The 15129-nt window shown below is 44.1% G+C and overlaps 1 protein-coding gene across 2 annotated transcripts in view; it reads right to left on the bottom strand.

Moving 5' to 3' along the window:
- Nucleotides 1-15129, bottom strand: part of MGA (MAX dimerization protein MGA) — a 124322-nt gene that overhangs the window by 45524 nt on the left and 63669 nt on the right. For both annotated transcript variants that reach the window (XM_068254300.1, XM_068254299.1), the window contains exons 9-12: nucleotides 6203-6569; nucleotides 5046-5236; nucleotides 2851-2994; nucleotides 72-132 (exon numbers count right to left, since the gene is read on the bottom strand). In XM_068254300.1, the coding sequence (XP_068110401.1) occupies nucleotides 72-132; nucleotides 2851-2994; nucleotides 5046-5236; nucleotides 6203-6569 (763 nt within the window). The remainder of the gene's footprint in view (nucleotides 1-71; nucleotides 133-2850; nucleotides 2995-5045; nucleotides 5237-6202; nucleotides 6570-15129) is intronic.

The following is a 15129-nucleotide window of genomic DNA, read 5'->3' as shown; positions in this document are numbered from 1 at the left end:
AGAGAAAACTCAGAAAATGTTCCGAAAATACTACGAAAACCATTGCACACACACACAATATCCTTCCTTACCATTGTCGCCTACGTTTTCCTTTTCCCGCTCTCGGTGCTTGCCCAGTTTACTACTATGTTCCTACAAAGAGGAAATCCAGATGTACCATTACATTACTCACATGAACACTGCTTGAGGAGCTGATCAACTTTCACATGACAAAACATACGTTCAGAGAGAAAAGAACAATTCTAAATAGGTAAATGACCTTTTAAAACTGAACTCAAGACTAACCAGCACAGCAGGACTTGGGTGATCTGGAGTCAGTGTGTCACATGGCACTGATGACATACTGGGACTGGAGAAGGCAGTCAGTGTGAGCTACCAAGAGCGGTGTGTTCGCATAATGCTGACATACAGCACACAAGGTAATAGAATGCTGCTGTTGGATGAACCTCTGCATGCTATAAAAACAGCCGACAATGATTTTCCCTCATGGGGTTGTGGCTTCACGAGGAAGTGGGCGGCGGCAAAGACGGAGTGGGAGTGGGAGGGGAGAATACTCACCTCGGGTGTGGGAAGCCTATTTTCGCCTATCTCCGTGTGAAGAGCTGCCCCTGCTGGAGCCAGGAAAGGTAAATAAATCAGCGCTTGTCAGGCTTGTCGAGGTAGGATTCCGGGACACTTTGGGGGAGCCAGCGCTGGACTGCCTGCAGCTACAGGGGTAGGGGAAGCCTCATTGGGACCCCGAGGTGAGTACCCCCCAGGGTAACTTTTTTTGTTACAGGTTCTCTTTAAAGAGACACTTTTTATTTTTAAAGGGAACCTAAACTGAGAAGGATATAGATTTTTCCTTTTAAAATAATACCAATTGCCTGACTCTCCTGCTGATGCTGTGTTTCTAATACTTTTAGCCACAGCCTCTCAACAAGCATGAAGGTCAGGTGCTCTGACTGAAGTCAGACTGGATTAGCTGCATGCTTGTTTCAGGTCTGTGATTCAGCCACAATCGCAGCCAAAGAGATCAGCCAGGCAACTGGTATGGTTTAAAAGGAAACTTCCATATCCCTCTCAGTTAAGGTTCCCTTCAAAGCAGCAGAGACACATGTACACTTTAAGTCCGATTTAAATGTTAAATGAGGCTTCTGCTACTAACTGGTCACATGACCTGAAGCAGTCCAGCTGCTTTGCTTGCGATTTATGCCTGAAGTCTTTACTAGTTGAATCCAACTCATTCTAGCTTTAAAGTGACCTACTTCTCACGGCTTGCTGTAAGTCCAGATAGACAGTGGCGTGATTACCGTATATCTCAGATATAATTAGAATAGATATTAAATATATTTAATATATTTAATTAATATGTATACATTTTTTGTTAGGCGTTACCTGCACAATTTCATTTAACAGATCTCTGTTGCCAAGGGATCAGGTACGGATCCCTGCCGGGGCGACATAGCACTAAAGACAATGTACAGACATGTCATCAGCCTCTGGCTAACAACGCATCTGTTATGTGGAGGGGCGACGAGCAAGTGTGACGTAGAGATTTCTGGTGGGTGAGGGAACAGGGAGAACAATGTGATTGCACAATCCTTAAAGGGGAACTGAAGTAAGAGGTATACGGAGGCTGCCATATTTATTTCCTTTTAATCAATACCAGTTGCCTGGCAGCCCTGCTGGTCTATTTCTCTGCAGCAGTATCTGAATAACACCAGAAACAAGCATGCAGCTAGTCTTGTCAGATCTGACTTTAAAGAGAACCCGAGGTGTGTTTAAAGAATGTTATCTGCATACAGAGGCTGGATCTGCCTATACAGCCCAGCCTCTGTTGCTATCCCAAACCCCACTAAGGTCCCCCTGCACTCTGCAATCCCTCATAAATCACAGCCATGCTGTGAGGCTGTGTTTACATCTGTAGTGTCAGTCTCAGCTGCTCCCCCGCCTCCTGCATAGCTCCGGTCCTGCCCCCGTCCCTTCCCTCCAATCATCAGGGAGGGAAGGGATGCAGGCGGGGACTGGAGTTCTGCAGGAGGCGGGGAGAGCAGCAGACTGACACTATAGAGATAAACACAGCCAGCTCTGACAAGCTGTTTGTCAGCAGCGTGGCTGTGATTTATGAGGGATTGCAGAGTGCAGGGGGACCTTAGGGGGTTTTGGGATAGCAACAGAGGCTGGGCTGTATAAGCAGATCCAGCCTCTGTATGCAGATAATATTCTTCAAACCCACCTCGGGTTCTCTTTAAAGTCTGAAACACCTGATCTGCTGTATGCTTGTTCAGGGGCTATGGCTAATAGTAATAGAGGCAGAGGATCAGCAGGGCTGCCAGGCAACTGGTATTAAATTAAAAGGAAATAAATATGGCAGCCTCCGTATACCTCTTACTTCAGTTCCCCTTTAGCAATGCCCAATTTTGGGCATTGCTAAAGATCCGATGTGCTGGACGTTTAGCGATCATTGTGTGGCCACTGTACACATGCTGGTCTGAGCAGATTCTTGGCCATGGTGATCATTATGCACCGCAGCCAAGTTGAGACTAGCCTGAGTATGGGATTAATGCACCAACAACAGAAAGTCATGGGAATCAGTTTAGGTTTCTAGGGCTGTGGAATTGAATTTAAATTTTTGGGTACCTGGAGTCGGAGTTGGGAGTCGGAGGATTTCTGTATCAACTCCATGGCTTGTGTTAGCATTAGACTAAGGAGTCGGAGCAATTTTGGGTACATAGAATCAGAGGTTTCATAAACTAAGGAGTCGGATGAATTTTGTACAGACTCCACCGCCCTGGTTTTTATATTGCTTAAAAATGTGGTATTTAAGTAATCTCCAGTTTCATAGCTGGGAAGGCAGAAAATAAATACCTTTCCAGCAGTTTCAGAATCAGAACAAGGAGCCTGGTCTTTCTTGCCCTTTGATGAGGCTTTACGTTTATAGACTCTCACTCGAGCACACGACGTAGCGAGACAATGAGGCCCGTGCTCTGGATCTCCATCCTCAGGGCAGACCTGTAAATTGATACAGGGATAATTTAGAAGCTATACAATGTACATGCTTACAGCGTACCTGAACTGAGACGGAACATAAGATGGACATGGGTACATATACAGTACCAAACCTACTTAGAACCTCCCCATATCCACTTTTCTTTTCTCTATTGTAAGAGTTAAGAGGACGGAGGACGACACATTTAACCATTTACCGACATGCTAACGTATTAAAACGTCATGCTTACCGCTATTAACAGCAACATGACGTTTTAATACGTCGCGCATTCCCGCCGCTGCTACCGCCGTGTGTCCGCCGCTACCGCCGCCATTACCGTCGGGATCCCGTGCTGGGCGATTGGGGAAGAGGACTGAACAGTCCTCTACCCAATCGCAGTGCCTGGAGTGAATGGACGTGACCGCGAACAGCGGCTACGTCCATTCACATAAACAGGAAATGTAACAGTTTAATAAAGTGTGTAAAAAAAAAAAAAAAAAAAGTGAACACGTCCTATGAGTGTTCACCAGCGCCATCTTGTGGCCAAAAAGTATATTACACTTACAAAATACATACATTTTTAAGTATATACACATCATTAATAAAATTACACTTCCAACCCTCCCCCCCCAAAAAAACACTTGTAAAAAAAAAAAATCAGCTTAAAAAAATAAAATAAATAGTTGCCTTAGGGACTCAGCTTTTTTTATTCTATATTTTATGGGGGAAAATTAATTTTAATTTATTACATAGGGGCTTGTAATTATGGCCAGAACAAACAGAAAAATAACCACTTATATTTCAAAATAATATACTGTCGCCATACATTGTGGTAGGGACATAATCTAAACGGTTTAATTATCGGGACCACTGGGCAAATAAAACGTGTTTGTTTTATCCACAGGAGAATGTTTAATTTTAAAACTATAAAGGCTGAACACTGAGAAATAATGATTTTTTTTCTTTTTTTTTCTGTTTTTCTCATTAAAATGCATTTAGAATAAAAAAATTCTTAGCAAAATGTACTATCCACAGAAAGCCTAATTGGTGGCGAAAAAAACGAGGTATAGATCATTTTCTTGTGATAAGTAGTAATAAAGTTATTAGGGAATAAAAGGGAGGAGCGCTGACAACTGAAAATTGCTCTGGTCCGTTAGGATAAAAACCCTTGGGGGTGAACTGGTTAAAGCGGATCCGAGATGAAAAACTAACTATAACTAGTAACTTGTCTATAGATCTTATCTAAAGTTTAGATAGTTTATCACAGCAAATCTAGCTGCAAACAGCTTTAATAGAATGTGATTATTTCTTCCTGTGATACAATGACAGCAGCCATGTTGTTTGTAAACATTACACAGAGGCAGGCTTATCTGTATCTTGAGCAAAAAAAAACTAATCCGCCCTCCTCCCCCTCTGAAATCTCTGGCTAGTATTACCTCCCCCTCCTCCTGCCCAGACTGAGCTCCCATGAGCCCTTGCTACTGTCTGAAAATGCCTCGGCTCTCTGAAAACCTGTGGGCGTGGCTTGTTTAGTTTATAGGGAATTAGAGTATTAAAACAAAAAAGCATTTGGCTTGAGGAATGCCCTATAAACAATAGGAAAGGAACACAATTATGCAATGAGTAAAAGTTCATCTCAGATCCACTTTTAAGGGACAGCGGGCAGTGGTTCAGTTACGTTTGCCGGTTATCACGAAATCACACACACCTTTACTGACACCCATCCGAACGAACTACGTTGACCCAAGATTTTTGACCAATTCTGTTTGATTGGGCATTCTTTTTTGTGGTACAAATTTCACACTCTTTACACACTCAACGGAAATCCAAATGACAATTAATCAGCCCTGGTGAGCTTTGTACCATGCAATGCAGTATAAAGCTATGTGTCAGTCAATCTACTACAACCATGCCTGATCATACTATTGTTCGACAGAATTTTAACCTGACTTCTAGTAAGTTTATCAATCAGGCTTGCAGAGGCCAACAGATCACAGAACTCAATCTGCTGTAAATATAATATCATGCGAGCATAGTTCCATTACAGTTTCCTACATAGAGGGAGTATACTTACCGCAGACTTAGAAGCAAGATGGCGGTGACAGGAACAGGTCTTGCCCTTCTCCAAACATCCCTTGTAGTGCAATGCTTTGGCACCGACTTCACCTTGTTCAGGAATGCAAATAGGCTCCGGATCATTATCCACATCAGATCTATTCCAGATGGGAAAAACCTTAGGTCGCCTAAGTGGTGAAAAACTGTCACCTGGAAATTACCAAAGATTACAAGTTATAAATGAGCAAATCATACGGTCAACAGTATGACCAATAGCATTAATAACAAAAAGGAAACCAGAGTATAACAGGTGCAATAACAGTACAGAGGAAAAATGCTGATTGGTTACTCAGCACCTGCTACACACTTGTTTTGCTCCATGTTTCCTTGCACTGTAATGATAAATCTGTATGTGTGTAAAACAGTTTGTGCTTTAGAACATAAAACTGCATGCCAAAATCATTTCTATTTCCAAGGATAAAAAAAAGTTGCTCAAGTTGGAAATTTGAAGTTAAAAGGTCATACGAGCACCTGAGCTTCATTGCTGGTCAGCAAAGTCGAGCAGGCGGGGCCAAGCCCACAATTCACTGGAGGATTACACATCTTCACATGGTTTCACATTTAACATTTCTGGAATTACAGGTAGTACGTTCTTAACCTGAATCTGTTTAAGTCGGAACAATGTGCTATCTCTATCCCCTGTACCTCCTCTGTGCCCCCCTGTGCCTCCAGTATCCCCCTCTGTGTCACCTCTGCCCTCTGTGCCTGCTTATACACGTTTAAAAGCCATTTTTTCTTTGACTTTAAAAAAAAAAAAAAAATAGATTTTCTCAAAAACTACAAGTCCAATCTGAAAAAAATGTTGGGCTTGTTCCCATGGAAACACAGAATCCATGCCCTTTGTATCGGGGGTCGTTCGTAAGTCGGGGACTACCTGTACTGTTTTTGACATGGGGCTTCATCCAGCTAGACCAAAATTAAGGGGAGGCAAAATCTGCAAGCAATTGTGTTAGTCTACTACTGTGGGAACTGATCTTGTGTCACTTGTGTACACTGCTTAGTTTGTTCGTTTCAGCGTTTGTCTTGTTCAGATCTGGGTTCAGCTGAGCAGAAAGCTAGGATTCTTACACATTTTTTTTCACACAGTTTCTAGGAAATCTTTTCTATGTGACTCACCTCGAGGCTTTGCTTGGTGAAGCTCAATGGCCTCTCCAGGTTCGTAGGTCCGGTCTGCTGCTTGTGGCTCATCAACATGCATGGTGGCATCGAAATGCTCTTCAGGAGTTGAAATGGATGGATCCTTATCTTCACCATTTAAAGATGGAGCCTCAGAAGATGTAACAGGCAATTTAGCTTTCTCGAGGCACAATGTCCTTTTTACACAGTTACAACCAAACATACAAGCCTCTTGCTGGCAGTGAGCAGGTTTGCGTTTTGCGTGGTTCAGGCTTGAACATATACAACCAAGGCGGCAAAATTCATTTTTGCATTCTGGTGACAGCTTGCGGATCATTTTATAAACTGGTCTGTTTTTTAAAGAAGCCTTTGGGAGAAAAGAAAAAAAATAGTGTTATTACTCCGTTGGTTTGAAGATGTTCCTAAAGTGATATTCCCAAAAAATGTTGAATTCACTTAAAGCCGCCAGAAGTGTCCTTCCCAAGCACAGTACAGGATACTTATGCAGGATGCTATCAGTGGCAGGAGCGTGATCAGGAACATGAGCTGCCAGGGCCGCGCAGGCACAATGGCCATCCACTTGGCGAAGTCGCTGAAACTCAGCTGCTGTGGAGGATAGTTTTGTGACGGCCCAGGCACAGGGCGGCTGCTGGGGGGCTGGTAGAGGCCTCAGGTAAGTGAATATTACAAAGGTTTTACAAGAAGAAAGAAGTACAGACTGTCCTATGGAAAGGGTAGAAGTAGAAGCAGGAAGGGACCAGCTGAGGACAGGAATAAAAGTAAACATGGCCGTACACTTAATGATGTCTCCTATCAATATTTGGCAGGTTCAATCAAATCTGCTAGGAACTGATCCCCAATCGATTTCTGTCCGAAATTGGTCAATCACCCCAGATGGTAGATATCGCTTGATTGGCTGCGGGATGAGAGCAAGTCTGTAGTAGTACCCGATTACGGAATGACTGACGACAGGTTGGCAGCAGAGCTTACACTCATCTCCTGGTCTTTATCCCCATCGGGCACTCCTCACTGTCTCTGCTCTCCTGGGACTCCTGTGTCACGTGACAAATGTTAGAGGCAGAACACTAGAGGTACATGCCACAGTGCCTCAACAGTGTTAAAGGACAACTGTAGTGAGAGGTATACGGAGGCTGCCATATTTATTTGCTTTTATGCAATACCAATTGCCTGGCAGTCCTTTTTATCCTCTGAATCTAATACTTTCAGCCAACGACCCTGAACAAGCATGCAGCAGATCAGGCATTTCCGACATTGTCAGATCTGACATGATTAGCTGCCTGCTTGTTTCTGGTGTGAATCAGGCACTACAACAGCCAAATACCTGTATTTTTCGGACTATAAGACCCTCCTGACGCACTTTCTTTTATTATATTGTATTATCGCAAATTCTTTCTGTTATAGGAAAGCAAACTTTTGTTTTTGTTGCACTTTCTTTTAGAGGACAAAAAATACATACTAAACCTGGTGCATCCATGGTGAAGGGACATCTTGTGGATTATGCCCCCTTTGTACCTCATGCCCCCTTGTACCTCTTGTGTCTCCCTGTGTCCTCCTATGCCCTTTTGGGTCCCCATGTGTCCTCCATTTGTCCCCCACAGTACAGGTAGTCCCCAACATTGCAGTGGGATAGAGGTTTGTATTGGCAGGCGTTCACAAGTCAGGAACTCCCTGCATTTGGACTATAAGGCGCAGTGACTTTATTTCCCCACTTTTGTGGGAGAAAAAGTGAGTCTTATAGTCCAAAAAATATGGTAGGTCAGACGGGCTGCCAGGCAATTGGTATTGCTTAAAAGGAAATACCTGTATATACTCGAGTATAAGCCGACCCCCCAACTTTTACCTAAAAATCCAGGTAAAATTGAGTATAAGCTGAGGCTAGGAAATGCAGCAGCATTAGGTCAGTAACAATGACTGTGTATATAGAGAAAAACACTGCAAAAAAATATGTAGGCCCAGTGAAGACTTAAATGCACATTCCCTTCTATTCATATTTTGTACCATAAAATAGCAGTTATCACATGCCCCCAGCCATCTGCAGAGTGCTGCAGCGATGGCACATTTGGTAGGCGATTGAAATCAGTGTGAACCGGCCGTAAAAAAGTCCCAACGGACCACATTGTGTGCCTTTAATACATAAATTAATGTAAGCACAATAATGATTACTATAGACTACAATAACCATAGCAATTAAGCGGAACAAAAAGGTACATGGTTGCCCAAGGGGCAGGAAGGGAGGGAACTTTGAACACAAAGTGACAGAGTTCATAAAAATCCAGAAAAGCTCTAACCTCTTATCGGATGCTTTTCTTTCACCAATGACAGCTTGCCCCCATCCCTCGAGAGCACCCCCCAGCACAATGTGTAACAAATAATGCAATAATGATAGGAGTTTCCCCCCGTCCGCCGCTATATAAAAAGTAATCCGCCTTTCCCCTCCCTTGGATTGCCACTATGCATATAGTAGTCAGTGTAATCGCCCCCCCCCCACCTCTTGCCGCTATGTGTAAAGTAATCCGCATCCACTTCCCCCAAGGATTGCTTCCATGCATAAAGTAATCAGTGTGCCCCTCTCCTCCACTGCCGCTATGTGTGAAGTACTTTAATCTGCAGCATATTCCCTCTCCCTCAGACTGGAATGTATGGCCAACCTTTGAAGTCCTCCGTGTCTTCCGGGTGTCAGGATATGCAGCCACGGCAACAGTAATTCTTACCGGTCCACGCTGAGATGCTCTTCCTGTCAGTCGCAGGCTTGTTTCTATGATGCCCTCTAGTGACGTCTCTTATCAAGTGTGCCACTGCAGGTGTCATAGCAAAAGGCCTGCTACGGACAGGAAGAGGCAAGATCAAAAAAAATCCCGCTACACCAGATGGTGGGGTGAAGTAAAAAAGTTTTTCTTTATTCTTTAATCCATATCAGTGTCACAGATAAAAGCTCACGCGTATCGGAGCAATGGCTTGCTCCTTAATCATAGCTTAAAAAGGAAGAGGCATCCCAACACAGCGTGGTTCGGGAACAATCACTCACGCCGCGGCTGCATATCCTGATACCCGGGGGACACTTCAAAGGTTGGCCATACACTCTTGTCTGGGGAAGAGGGATTATCCTGCAGATTACTGTACTTTACACATAGCGGCAAGCGGAGGAGTGGAGCCACGTGGATTACTATATGCATGGCATAGCGGCAATCGGGAGGTAGGAGGGGGTTGCGCGACCATTAGCTCTGCTCGGGTTTTTTTTGTTCGTTTTTTTACACATTGCGGTGAAGGATGCACATGAGGGAAAGGGCAGTAATGACTGACTCTAGTATAAGCCGGGACCCCAACTTTTTTGGCCTCAAAAACTTGGCGTATACTCAAATCTATAAGGTAAACATGGCAGCCTCCATATACCTCTCACTACAGTTGCCCTTAAAGTCTCTGTCTTTATCTCGTTGATCATGTAAATCAGGTGACCTGAGAAGAACGGCAGGCAGTTTACGGCTTCACAAATATTATTCTTATTCATCATGCTGAAATCTATAGAAAATATGTGGATAGTGAGCGTGTGGAAGGATTAAATCTCTCTCAAATCAGATTTGATCTGTGAGGGATCTGGCTGATGATCAAATCTTGTGGCCATCTATTAGTATATGGCCACCTTAACAGAAGTAATAGCAAGCTGCTAGTCATCAGACTTGACGGACAATTAAGGCAGGGAAAGCCTGTACAGGTAGACTGTTGGCTGACTGGACTACAACTGCTGTGGCTGACAAATGCCCGCTTTCATTATGGGTCCAAAGTATCCAGTCTTGGTCACATAACTACACCCAGCGGCATAGGAATAGAACCTCTGGGCCCCAATGCAAAAATTGGACCTGACCCCTCACCTTCAGTTAGGAATACCAGTAGAGGGAGGGCTTGTGCGAGAGCAGGGCATATGCAGCATACATGCGGTCCGAAAAAGTTGTGCAAGATGGGGACTGTGTGTTTAGCTACCAAAATGGAGATGACAACAGAAAACATGGACATGCCTGAATGGGTCATTTGTCTAACATAGACTCTGTTGACGTGCTAATTTCATTATTGTGTTTCCACTGTGGAAAATAGTCCATTTTTATATTTAGCGTGAACCTAGCCAAGACAAAACATCTACAAGGTAGCAAAGACACTGGCATTTTTTATGAAAGCGAGATAAAGACAGCAGTCTCCGTACCCCTCTCAATTCAGGTAAACTAATATATTTACAAGTTAAAGTAAAAAAACAAAAACAAAAAAACCAAACCCTCAACTTTATTTCAATAAACTAACCAACTCTTCATGCCAGAAAAATGCTCGGTCTGTAGCAAAGTACACACAAAGAGAATTTTGGATACAAAGAAGAACTATACCTACCTGGGGCTTCCTCCGGACCTCTCCGGCCTGATCGCTCCCTTGCTGCCACTCTCTGTCACCGCAATTGGCCCCAGAAAGTGCTCCGGTCCAGGGACAACTATGCATGGGCATCTAGGCTGTGCGCGACCTTACTGATCTCACTCTCGTGAGCGCTCGTCGCCTACACAGTACTACTGCGCAGGCACAGGGCGACGGGAGGGAGACTAGGGAGCGTTCACGCGGCCATACTGGACGAGTTACTGGGGCCAGTTGCGGACAAACCAGGCGGCTACTGAGTGAGCGATCAGGACAGAGGGGGCTGTAGGAAGCCCCGGGTATGTATATTTCTTCTTTTTATCCACATTTCAGGTACACTTTAAAGTGATGTTTAATAGGGATGTATTTATACTTACCTGGGGCTTCCTTCAGCCCCATGAAAAGCGTGAGCTCCCTTGACATGCTCTGTTCTCTTGTTAATCCCACCGGTAATCTGTCATAATCTGTCAGTTGAGCCCTTCTGTGCATGCGTTGTCTGGAAATGCACACGCCCCCATCGTGCTACCAGCTGCGGGAGTACAGCGGGGGCACGCGAGGCCGAGCCGCATACGCACAGAAGAGCGACCAGACTGGCCAGATTACTGGCGGGGATGAGGAGAGAATGGAGCAGCTGGAGAGGACACACACCTCACAGTGCTGGAGGAAGTCCCAGGTAAATATAAATACACCCGTTCCCCATCGCACCCAACCTGGCTACTTTTCTTGCCACCCGGCTGGAAAATATTTCTGGGGAGAACATTGAGCTGTATCAAATTTTTTACTGGCTTCACCCATGCACTAATAAGAATCCAGTGATGGAATCAACTACTAGCTTTCGCCAACTCCTGTCCACCTGACAGCTGCCTGGCTTCAGTATTGGTTTCAATGTTCAGGAGATATCACCACCAGGGAGCCAGGAGTAATCAGGAGGGGTGAGGTGTGGGTGGAGGCATGGCTGGACGACTGATTTTTGATTTCCAGTGAAACAGGACTCACCGAGGCTCAAAAGAACACAGCAGTATATGAACAGATCCGTAAATAAGGACAGGTAGCTGGTGGGCACTGTAGCAACTGAACCGCAGCAGCCATAAAATGTAGATGTGCACACAGCTGTGCAAGATACGGACCTTCATGAATCCATGAGATTGGGGTATAGAGTTACACTCAGACTTGTGTGTAAAAGCTACAAGCTAATGAAGAGAGAAAACGAAAAGGCAAAACCCGAAAATCCTCCAAGCATAAAAAGTAAAGATGGACAATGAAATGTTACTTTTTCCAACGTGCATGCAAATTTAATGTAAACCGTCCATAGGACTGGCCCAATTCCACGCAGCATACAATCTGCATTAACCTATTTTGGTTCCTGGACGTAGAAACTACGTCCAGGAACCATGCGCGCTCCCGCGGCCGATCGCGCGCGTGCACGCGCACTCCCGGCCGCAGATTCGGTTTCCGCTGATTCCTCTTCCCCGCTGAAAAAGCGACAGCTTCTCTCGGAAGCTGCGCCTTTTCTGGCCGTTCCCTCCCCGATGAGTCACTCTAAGCGTGTTACGCTTAGAGTGACGTCATGTAAACAAACTGATGGCTGCCATCTTGTGGCCAAAAAGTAAAACTACAACTAAAATAAAAAAAAAAATTAAACATAACACACAATTACATTATAAAACTATACTTTACATCCCACCCTCCCAAAAATACCCAAATAAAATGTTTAATATAAAAAAAAAAAAACCATTACAATAGCAGTGGCTGGATAGTGTAATGGTTAAGGGCTCTGCCTCTGACACAGGAGACCTGGGTTCAAATCTCGGCTCTGCCTGTTCAGTAAGCCAGCACCTATTTCAGTAAGGAGTTTCTTGGGCAAGTCTCCTTAACACTGCTACTGCCTACTGAGTGCGCTCTAGTGGCTGCCTCGCAAGCGCTTTGAGTCCGACAGGAGAAAGGCGCTATACAAATACTGCCATTATTATTATTATTATTAAAAAAAAAAATACATGTAAATATTTACCTAAGGGTCTAAACTTTTTAAATATCAATGTAAAGATGAAATATTTCTATATTTTTTTTATTTTAAACTTGTAAATAGTGATGGATGCAAAACGGAAAAAATGCACCTTTATTTCCAAATAAAATATTGTCGCCATACATTGTGATAGGGACATAATTTTAACGGTGTAATAACCGGGACATATGGGCAAATACAATACGTGAGTTTTAATTATGGAGGCATGTATTATTTTAAAACTATAATGGCTGAAAACTGAGAAATAATGATTTTTTCCGTTTTTTTCTTATTCTTCCTGTTAAAATGCATTTACAGTAAAGTGTCTCTTAGCAAAATGTACCCCTCAAAGAAAGCCTAATTGGTGGCGGAAAAAACAAGATATAGACCAGTTCATTGTGATAAGTAGTGATAAAGTTATAGGCTAATGAATGGGAGGTGAACATTTCTCAAGTGAAAACGACGGAACCTGAATGGGTTAAGCATGCATGCAGGCTTGAATTATTAGCATCTAACTGAACATCTGTCGTAATTGACCTGTATATACAAGCAAAATATAGCTTCAGATACTGGAAATAGTTCCCGTCCTCATTCTCACGGACAGAAGCGCACTTCAGTGGAAACGAGCTAGTGCACTTCTGTCTGCTTTTAAATCAGCACATCAATGGACAAAATGGGCGTGGACATGCATCAGAATGTGGGCATCGTCATGGGTGGAGACAGATGGACAAATGCTGGTTAAATAACCACATGTGCCCCCTTCTACCATAGATAGCCTGATGTGCCCTCCTTCCCTCACTTAGCAAGCCAGATGTGCCACCTTTAAATAGCCAACTGTGCCCCCCTTCCTCCTATTTATATAGCCAGATTTGCTCCCCTTCCTCCTGTTTATATAGCCAGATTTGCTCCCCTTCCACCGGTTTATATAGACAGATGTGCCCACTTTTTCTGCACTCCTCTGCAGAGGGAAGGAGTGAAGCAGGGGCACGTCTGGCAGCCAGAGAGCCACCTTTTATACATGTGGGGGTGCAACAGCCGTGCTGAGCGCCCTCACAGTGCTGTGCCCTCGGAGATATATCCCCCCTTGCCAACCCTTAGCTACGCCTCTGGTGGTCATGTTGTTTGCCAAGAACTGAAGACTCTGCACTCTGATATCTTCTTGTGCCATTTGAAAACAATAATTCATACAGCTTCTATTTGATCTTGACCAATAAAAGCAACAGAAAGAGGCAGTAACATGAACAGATGCCATCGTCTTCTGTATACCCAATAAAGGAAATACAATTAAATATACAAAATGTATTTCCTCAATCAGTTCAACATTTCATTATGCAGCGCATACATTGCATCAAAGTGTACCCGAGCCAGATTATATGTGCGCAAATGGGACACCTTTCTAGCTAAAAGACATATCTGTGTCCCCTCAGCGCCACTCTGTGCCCCCTGCTTCCCCCCACCCCCCAGAACCTACTGACAGCAGCTTGTCAGCATTCTAAGAGGGGAAGGGGCATCCTTACCAGGAGAGGCGCTCTTGCATAACACCCCATCCCTGCCTTTCGGGGTATCTCACTGGCACTCCCCCACCCCTTCTCCTCCTCTCAGTACTCTCATAGGAGAGCACATAGCGGCATCTACAGCATTGTGTCCCCAGAATCGTGGTAATTTCCTTTTTTTCAATGTAAAGCAAAACTTATGGAAAACTTAGGTTAGGAGTGGCGGTAAGGGGCTCTACCTGATCCAACTAGCTCCCCGGATCAGATAGTATTGTTTATTTTATTTTTTTTATTTGTTCCTGGCTCGGGTTCTCTTTAAATAATTTTACCAGTGAGGGTAGGTTTCCACTTGTGCGTTGCGATTTTGTTGCGGAAAACGCGTCAACGAATCCGCATGCGGGTGCGGATTCATTCGCATTTCCATGCAGATTTTCACGCGGAGTCGCTCGCGGTTTGCGCTATGCGATTTTAACCAGGTCAATGCCGGTAAGCATTGACATGGGTTTTTAAGCGATAACGCACGCGAAAACGCTTGGAAAGACGATTGCGGTTTTCCTATTAAATTACATTAGCGGCGATTCGCGGGCGGGTGTGCGGCATGCGAATTCTGATGGCTTTGCGGTGAAGATTTTTTTCGGCACAGCAGACCGCACAGAATTCCTGACAAGTGGAAACAGCCCCATCCACTTGTATTGGTTATGCGAATCTGCATGCAGAAACCGCATGCAGATTCGCTCTAGTGGAAACGGGCCCTAAAACTAAAAAAAAGCAACAACTTCCACCATGTCTTCAAAAGCATTACCTTTAAATGTAATGTAAATATAAAAAAATATATATATATAAAAAATAAATAGTTCTATGTGTCCAAAAACATATGGTTAGTCGCAGTGCCTCATCAAGGCCATTTCTGTAGCTGAGGTCCTAATCTATAGTGAAAGCATCTAAAATTAGATTCAGCAAAATCCCTGATATCCGGCAGAGATCGCCTGATGCCGCATACATGTGCTTGCTGGTTGGAACTGGCC

Source organism: Hyperolius riggenbachi, chromosome 9 (genome assembly GCF_040937935.1).
Source record: "Hyperolius riggenbachi isolate aHypRig1 chromosome 9, aHypRig1.pri, whole genome shotgun sequence".
Classification (NCBI taxonomy): Eukaryota; Metazoa; Chordata; class Amphibia; order Anura; family Hyperoliidae; genus Hyperolius; species Hyperolius riggenbachi.
The sequence above is the reverse complement of the archived record's forward strand: the minus strand, read 5'-3'. Positions and strand labels throughout refer to the sequence as shown.